The sequence below is a fragment of the Artibeus jamaicensis genome, unplaced genomic scaffold (assembly GCF_021234435.1).
Source record: "Artibeus jamaicensis isolate MK-2021 breed Jamaican fruit bat unplaced genomic scaffold, CSHL_Jam_final contig_519, whole genome shotgun sequence".
Lineage (NCBI taxonomy): Eukaryota > Metazoa > Chordata > Mammalia > Chiroptera > Phyllostomidae > Artibeus > Artibeus jamaicensis.
This window is the reverse complement of record NW_026521871.1, coordinates 51,342,497-51,351,272: the sequence shown is the minus strand read 5'-3', so window position 1 is coordinate 51,351,272 and position 8,776 is coordinate 51,342,497. Positions and strand designations below refer to the sequence as shown.

Below are 8,776 nucleotides of genomic sequence, written 5' to 3'. Positions count from 1 at the left end.
GGATTGCACTGGGGTTTCCAACTGAAACACACAGTGACCGGGTTTTTCCTCAATTTTCCTCATAGGTCTTTCCTCTTGTGCTGAACATCTTAACTCTGAATTCCACTGACATAACGTGTGCTTTATCATGTACAGTTTCAAACGATGACACCAATGTCACTGCTAGAAAGGAAAGTACTGAGGGCAGCTAAGCTTTCTTTGCAACTTTTTGGCCTGTGGGTTGTATTCCACCAGGAAGGTTCAGACAAAACGCTGGGCTCTGAAGTCCCTTGAAGTACCTCTTGTGAGTGTGGTTACACCTCCAACGTGATAGACAGTCAGGTGTGTTTGAGCTTTAAGAGTTTGTTTTCTTTCTAATGGAAAACATGGCCAGGGTCCCAAAGCAAAGCATGAAAGAAGAGACAGAGTTGCCGTCCCTGCCCAGCTCCCCAACTCCACACCCAAGGGAAGTGATTTATTCGCTATTGGTGCTACTAATCCTTCCACTGCATTAAAGAAAACAGAAGCAATTGCATTTTTCCCTTCAAGTCTCCTCCTGTCATAGGGAAGTTTTCCCCCCTCTCAGATTACAAAGGAATTCACCTGCTTTCCTCTAGTTACTCGGAAAAAGTTGCATTTTTATAACTGGGTCTCTGATCCATTCAGCTGCTACTTATCCTTGCGTACAGGTGAGAAATGGACTGATTTTATTTTCTCCCGCATGGTTAGCCACGTATGTCCTAACACCATCTCTTAAGTCTTTCTCTGTCGGTACGGTGCTCCCTTCATGTACACTGAACTTCTGAACTTTGTGTTGTTTATGGCGTATTACAGCATCGAGGGGTTACTCCCTCCACCCCCCACACTGGTCTTTTCCAGGATTCTTCAGGCGATAGTGGTTTGTTTTTCCCAAACCCTTTATGCAGAAAAAAAGAATTCTCATTTTATTGAATGTAGCCTGCTTTTCAAATGTAAAAGTAAACACATATAAAATATATATAAATGAAGACATTTCATAAGTGTTCTCTAGGTAATATTCTGACATCAATTCTCGATGAGCTTTTCTTAAAAATTAGTTTTAGAAGAAAACAGAGATCATACTGTGGGACGTGTGGTGCTCAGGGCGCCCTGAGCAGGCCTCCTGCATCAGCCAGCAAGTTCTGCTGACATCTTGCCGGGTCCGTGGCCGTCTGACTGGGATACAGACTGGGCCACACTAAACACTCAAGCAACCATTCAGCAGTTGTCTTGTTGTGTCCGAAAATAAAGTACATTGTGCATTAATTTTGCACAAACACTGTACTAGATTTGATCTTGAGCACCCACTGAATTTTCAGGATTGTGACTTTTAAAAAGAATTATGACAATGTTTTTTTTTTTTTAAGGCACTTTAAAAAAACACTGTATACATTAATTTTTAGGAAAGGGAAAGGGAAGGAGAAAGCGGAAGAGAAAGAGCAGGGAAACATCAATGTGTGGTTGCCTCTCTCATGCCCCCTATTGGGACCTGGCCTGCAACCAGGCATGTGTTGTGACTGGGAATCAAACCAGTGATCCTTTGGTTCACAGGCTGGCACTCAATCCACTGAGCTACATCAGCCAGGACATGATGTTTTTCAAATAAAGCAAAACCAGTAGGAAAATAAGTTCCACTGGACATCTGGGTACATCTTTTTCCTGAATCACTTGGCATATTTGTGGCCAGAAACTCCATGTACTAAGTGAACCTAGAAAGCGCCCCTCCCCCCCGAGGGCTAGGACCGAGTTCCCTGCAGAGGTGCCCTGCTGGACAACAGAAAGCTGTTCTTCGCCCAGCAAAGAGCGACTAAGAGACTGGCGAGGCTCTGTGATAACAAGAATATTACCCGATTATCTGTACTACACACAGGTTTGAATTTCGCCATCTAAAATATTAACTAAAAAGTAAAGGCTGTTTCTGTTCCAAAGGCAGAGAAACTTGGCATGTCTTGGCTCTCACGTTACCTTTTGCACTAAACTACTTAATCTGACAAGTGAGACGCCTTCACCGGGAAACTACCTGGGGCGCTTTGGTGTGACCTGCGGGTGCTGCTTCCTCTCTTGCAGTGGCCGTAATGCTGAAAACAGAACCTTCGGCCCGTTCGGCAGTTAGTCAACAGCGGCGCCACCCTACTCCTCCTGACCACCAGAGATGCCCTGATCGACCACTGAAAAATCAACAGGAAAACCACTAAACCATTATTTGCTCTAAGTTACAGTTTTTATTGACATAACCGCCTTTCCCCTGGACGAGCAACATCAGCAAAGCAGAAGTTGGAAACGCCTTCCTGAGACAGTCCCCTGCAGCCTTCTCGGTCGGAGGGCCTTCTCAGCCGCCAGTGGCCGCATGGACTTCTTCACAGTTCCAAAGAGGCTTTTCTCGTTTTAAACCAGCAAGAAAGGACTACATTTGATGGTAGTTATTGTTAAATAGTTCAATCAACTTTATAGAATTTTAATATAATTTGAAGCATATAAATTATTTAATCAACACAAAACTCTTAAAAAAAAAACCCTAGGTGCTAGTTCATCTCTGGTGCCGTGAGATCCAGCCGCACCCCCTACTTTTACATGTCAGTGGTAAAAACATACTGCCCTTAGCACCCATCTACGAAAGTTTGAGGCTCATGAAGACGTGTGCCTGGGTTTCCTAGAAGGTGACAGTCTCCTCTCCCCTCAGGGAGGGGGGCTGCTCCTGCGGCCGTGCCCTGGCTCACAGATGCGAGGGGAAAGGACAGACGTGGGTGAGGCCTTCCAGTGCCTGGACCACGAAGCAGCCACGCTGTGTCCGGCAGGAGGTGCAGGCCTGTGTCACACGTGAAAGAGTCCCAGGGGCGAGGCCGCTGCTGCTGGGTCAGAACGGATCACATTTAACACACGGACCACAGCTTTGCATTTAAATAGAGAACAGAGGAAAATCAGGAAAGTTAATGCTAGTGATTAATTCCTATTTTTTTAAACCAAAGTGCTCATCACTCCATTTCAAAAGTAAAGTATTCTAGAAAGGTGACAAGTTTTTTTGCACAAAAACACATTGAATTTTGATGCACTACATCACTTATTAGATGTGATAAATGTAAGCAGAAAATAAAGTGCACCTTTACAATATATAAAATATAGATTCAGAAATCAGTTTTTAAAATAAGGCAATACAGAGTGAAATACAAAAAGTACCTGACATAGCAAAGTTAGATAGAAATGAAAACATTTCAGTTGAAAAATTAGCATTTTTCAGTACAGCAGAGTGACAAACAACTTTTATTAAAGCTCTGAGATTCGGAGACTCTTGTGCACCTGACCTTGTGCAGGAGAAAGGAAAGGCTTTCCTGTAGAAGGCACTGACTGTCTGAGTGTTCCAGCAGCTCCGAGAGGAAACATGTACAGCCCGGAAGACCGCCTGGCTCTGTGGTGCCCCTCACTCCCCACGGGGACCGAGCTGCTGCCGAGGAACCGACCGTCAGCAGGCTCCCCCCACGCTGCCGCCGGGGCGCTCAGTCCACGCTGTCACAGATCTCCTTCACTTTGTGGTTGAACTCTTCGGGCTGGTCTGCGTACACGTAATGCCCTGCCCCGAGGATGGCCTGGGGAGGAAAGCGGTCAGATGGGCAGTGAGTAGAAGTGTTCACTAGAACGACACTTGTAAGCAAAGACGCTTAGCAATGAAAGTGAGAACAGCTATATATGAGAAAGACATAAAAAAAAGAAGCAAAACTTTCTGTGGCAACTAGCTTAATACAGGGTGAGGCAAAAGTAGGTTTACAGTTGTTCGTATGGAAAACAATACAACAATGAATAAATAATAGCACAAGAATCAACTGTGTGTTTCACGTACTTACAACTGTAAACCTACTTGGCCCGCCATGGACATTCCCATCACATAGAGATTCTGAAAATAAAGAGAAAAACCTACCGAACTTCACTAAAATTTTATCATGCAACAAAATAAACCATGCAGCATGGGCCACTAAGGAAAGATCCAGCAGGAAGGCCGAGCTGAGAGCAGGTGCCACCCTGGGGGGCAGGAGGTGGCCGGGGTGCTGCTGGGCCCTTTCCTCGTCCAGCCTCTCCCACCTCGGAAGCGCCGTGGCTCTAGGGACAGGCCAGGTCCCTGAGGATGGCAATTCCCTGTCTGGACAGGAAGACCGTGTGGGTCCCACCCGACCCCCACGACCAGGAGCACCAGGTCTCCGACCGAGGCCGCAGTGTAGAGCTCAGACATGAAACCCCACCGAAGGCGAACATCACGGAACAGACCCCACCTACAGCCGAAACCCAAGTGAGCCGCGCACTTACTATGGTCTTCACGTACGAGTGCGGCCGCAAGGACTGGATGCTGCTGCCGGAGTTGCCGTCTATGCAGGAGCGGGCCCCGAAGATCACCGAGACCGGAATGTCGGGGTCCATCTTGCCGATCCGCTGCAGCATGGGCCTCTTGGCCCACCCGTAAGGAATAGTCATGTTTTTGAACGCCGTCTCGCCACTTTGGGGAAAAGGAGAAAAGCACACGGATGACTCCTGGGGAAGAACGCGCATCACGCGCCCACCTCCGTCAAAACAGACTTACAAAGCTGCTGCCCCACTGAAGAAAAACCTGAGCTTAAGCAGAAAAGGGTTCACCACAGACTGGAACGAACGCCAGAGGAGACACGCACTGTGTACATCTCATGGGAGAGACATGCTTTGTTAGCCGAACAAGGATGCTCAAACTCTAGTTAATTTTTTAAAAAGTCATCATCTTCTTAATCAAAACACGCAGCCCTCACTCCCTATCATTAAATGACCACATTTCCCACAGGGCAGTGAAACTGTGTCCGCTCTGACTTATTTCGAACGTGGAACAGAGCTTTTCCACAGGTTCAAGGCGCCAGCTTCTCACGTGCAGTGGCAAAGCCTGTACCAAGGTGAGAAGGATTCAAATTAAGTGCTCTCTGTGTACTGTTTTTATCTTTAATTGTCTTCACATTTTGACATTTCACAGCTTAAACCCTTTCTGGCTGGAGGAAGAGGGCAAGGGGCTGGAGGGAATGTGCCTTTCATATGCAAATGAGCCAGCACGGTGCCTGGTGCCTTCCACTGGCCCACCACTCCAGGGGGCAACATTCCTCTGCCTCAGTCCTCCGGGACTGGTGCCAGGCAACTGGGGACCACCTGGGTGTGTCTCTGAGCCCACGGAGATTTTTCCACTAGCCAAGCCTGCGCTGCGGGCCCTGCCCTGCACGGCCTTTCCCAGAGAGACCTGCAGTCCAGGCTCCTGCCTCGTGCCCCTGACCAAAACCTGGTGCTTCTTCTGCGGCCCCCTGGCTTTCAGGGACCACCCTCTAGGACCTGTGACTATGACACTTTGTTTTCTTGAGCCTTTCCTGTGTCTTCACTCACAGTCACGCCTGACTGAGTGACTGTCGCAACACTTGGCCAACCCCCGGGATACATCCATTTTGCTGTCACTTCTGCTTCACCTACAGTACAAGGCATCCTTCTGAACCACCGTTACGAAGAATTCCCGTTCTGCCACAGGAAGGGCTGCAGAGGCACCAGTAACCACGAACTGGGAGTGAGTGACGCTGTCCCTCTAAGACCACGCAGGAGAACACGTGCTGGCGGGGACAGGTCACTGAAGAGTGCAGACCTGACCAGCCGGACCATACACCCCCGTGCGGACCCCAGCCCGCCACTACCCTCCTTTATTAAAAGGACTGAGGCTACAGCCACAGCTGAACGGCTGCCGTGGCCGCGCGCTTCACCAGCACAGGTGCCCATATTCTCTGCTGGGGGGAGGGGGCTGTCTCTGCACGGGGCCTCTGGGCCTCTCACCTGAGTCTCGGTCTTAGAGAAGACAAGGTACCGCGTGGTCCCGTGTGGCCACGGCCCACGCACGCTAAATCACCTGAGGCATTTGTCACAGATGCAGCCAGACCTGCGAAGTCAGACTCTTCGAACGGGGCTCAAGAACCACATCCGTGACGGCTCGCAGAGGATGCTGGTGCACAGGAGGCCCACGCTGGAGCGTTCGCCCTCGTGCTCCCTGGCCACTCCAGGCTCCTGGCCTTCTGTCCCCGCCTGGCTCCCCACCAGCTTCAGGCTTTCTCTCCACCGGTTCCTTGTACCCAGTGTCCATATTTTTTAAGTCATATTTAAAAAAAATACAATATTGTTTGGCCCTCTTGCTCCTTCTGGCTACTATGCTCTCTCTCTCTCCTAAACACTGACAAAATACGGGCAGAATCCCCCCCCACGCCTCATGCACGGTCGACATTAGAGCTGCCTAGTGGGAGCGGTGTAGTCACCAAACGCCTGGAACGGCAGGCGGAGCACGGCGGCCCTCACCTGGGGGACTGCACGTTGCAGTGGTAGATGTACTCGGTCACAGTGTCATCCTCAAACATCGAAGCGTACTTCCGCTTGAAGTCGGGCCTCAAACGCTGTACCAGACTCAAACCTGTTCAACGGGAAAGAGTGTTTTGAATGGTCTGTACGTTCACACTGTAGCTGGCTGCCAGACTGACTACACGGGAGGCTCCAGTGTCTGTGTGTACAGTGGGAGCCACGGTGCACACGCGTGCGTTCAAACACATTTTAGGTGGGAAAAGGCAGGTGTCCTAGAGCCCCTCTCCTTGAGCTCCTGAGGGGAGCTTGGAGAGGCTCACGCTGACTTGGGGATGTGCTTTAGTTCAACACCACGCGGTAGTTCTCGAAGACTTGTTTTCATAGAAAAATACATTCTATTAAACATGGCAAGTGAATAGAGCAGCATACATATACAATTAACTTTCTAACTCATATTTCTCCCACACTACCTATATTTGTGAAAATATTAATTCAGTTTCTGCTTGGGGCACTGGCAACGCCCCTGCCGAGGCCGTCCCAGTGGCCCCAGCGGCTCCGGCGGCCAGCGGGGAGAGCAGGAGCGAGGCCCCTAGAGGAAAGAGAGGGAATGGCAGGGCCATCACCCGGGCGCTGCTCTCCTGTCCCGGGCCCCAGGGACCAGCCAGTCCCTCGTTCTGCTGTCACTGCCTATTGCTCTAACAGGCTCTCACTCCTTTGGTGCCCTCCTTTCTATTTCTGAAGGAATTAGACACCCCCATGAGAATTTTATGATCGGCTGACAGCCACATTACTCGTCCCCGCCACCACGTGCGAGAGTGAGGGGAGGCACCCTTCCCCCACCATCGTCTCCTAACCCATAATGGCTACTCAAGTCACTGTGATGGAGTCGAGTCCACTGGCTGCACAGACTCCTAATGCTTCAGAGGAGGACCAGGGTCTGCTGGAGGGGCGAGAAGGTTCGGGCGGGAGGAAAAGGCTCTCTGAGAGCACCATGGGGCGCAGGGTGGTCCTAGGTCAACTCTGTGCCCTCTCTGGACTGCACCCGCAGTCCTGCTGCTCTCCCCACTCCCCAGGCAGGGCAAGCAGGGGCCTGGCCTGGGCAGGGGCGAGCAGAGCCCACAGCCACCCACGCTGCCCTTATCCACACCCTCGCCCACCCCGAGCCTCTCCTCTTTCCTTGTTCACAGAGCCCAACTCCTGTGTCAATTAGGCAGCAATGTGCCCAGGAAAGCAGGCCCCTCCCTCCGGGCTGGGAGTAAATCATGATGGATTGGTCATAGAAATTTGGGGATTTTTTTGCTGGGTGAAAGAACTAGAGGCAGGCAGAGACACAGGGGAGGTCCACTGGGACCTTCCAAGAGAGACTTTCTGCCCTGACAGGAGCACTGTGGAGGAAAGCGCTTCCTGCGCTTCCCTTTCTTCGTGCTCAGAGCGCGGCTCTGTGAGGTGCCACTGCAGCCGGCACAGCTGTCACATGCCCTTGAGGAAAGTGTAGGGACATCACAGCTGCAGGCCATGCCCCAACATCAATGAGCTAGCAGCTGGAACGAGTGCCCAAACCACCTGCCTGCAGACTGCCTGGTAAGGAAATAAAGAAGTCTTCTGGTTTAAACTGCTGTGGCTAAAAGCACTCTCAACTGATACCAGCTACGAGAGGGCAAGATGGAGGCCCAGACCTCACCCGCTGAGACAACGGGGAAGGACGCTCCCTTGGCTTGGAGACCGAAACGGAGGAGCGGAGACGCAAATGAACCTAAGTCATAGAGACTAAACACTGGTACCTCGAATAGGACCAGAAACACAAACCGGAGTCCCCCAAAATCTCTGCGGAAAGGAATGGCTTTATCTTCTTAACACCCTGACATTATGGGACGAGAAAGGAATCCATGAGCGTGATGGTGCCTGTGACCACCACGGCCCATCGAGTGAGGCTCTGCGACCTGCAGCCGGGCACCGCCGCCCCGCAGATGCTCTCACGGCTCCCCAACAGGTCCCCGTGGCGCTTCTCCCAGGCCCTGGGTGGACTCCCTCAGCCTCAGCACTTCCCACCTGCGAGGCTTTGTGAATGACTGTAAGGTCAACTCCGTGAAGACCCCTCCTCGTTGAGAAGAAGGGTCTGGCGTCATTCATCTCTGTGCACAGACTGGTACTTTTTCGAGGAGAAGAAAACACAAGGTTCAGTTTTTTGTTTGTAACCAACAGTGGCGATCAGCAAACACTCCTCCCCTGCTAATCCGCAGACACTCTGCTCTCCTCGGTGGACATCTCGGCACTCACCGAAGGGCCCTGCGATCCTGAGGCCGGCCAGGGGGTTGAAGGGGGTCAGCGCTGCTCCCAAGGCTCGGATCCACACTGGAATCGGTCTGTCTTGATCCGCAAGGTCTGGCCGCTCAGGGAAACCCCAAGGCTCCACTAAAATGAGATGACTGACCCTGTTGGAGAGAGGGCCGGTTCA

The 8,776-nt window shown here is 51.2% G+C and overlaps 1 protein-coding gene across 4 annotated transcripts in view; it reads right to left on the bottom strand.

Annotated features, from left to right (window-relative positions):
- Window positions 1–2,196: 2,196 nt before the first annotated feature.
- Window positions 2,197–8,776, bottom strand: part of ABHD5 (abhydrolase domain containing 5, lysophosphatidic acid acyltransferase) — a 28,040-nt gene continuing 21,460 nt past the window's right edge. For 3 of the 4 annotated variants that reach the window (XM_053669312.1, XM_053669313.1, XM_053669314.1), the window contains 5 exons: window positions 8,599–8,753; window positions 6,322–6,433; window positions 4,291–4,477; window positions 3,834–3,883; window positions 2,197–3,578 (listed from right to left, as the gene is read on the bottom strand). In XM_053669312.1, coding sequence (XP_053525287.1) covers window positions 3,515–3,578; window positions 3,834–3,883; window positions 4,291–4,477; window positions 6,322–6,433; window positions 8,599–8,753 — 568 coding nt within the window. In that variant the 3' untranslated portion in view covers window positions 2,197–3,514. The remainder of the gene's footprint in view (window positions 3,579–3,833; window positions 3,884–4,290; window positions 4,478–6,321; window positions 6,434–8,598; window positions 8,754–8,776) is intronic. The other variant, XM_037148218.2, reaches the window with a different exon arrangement.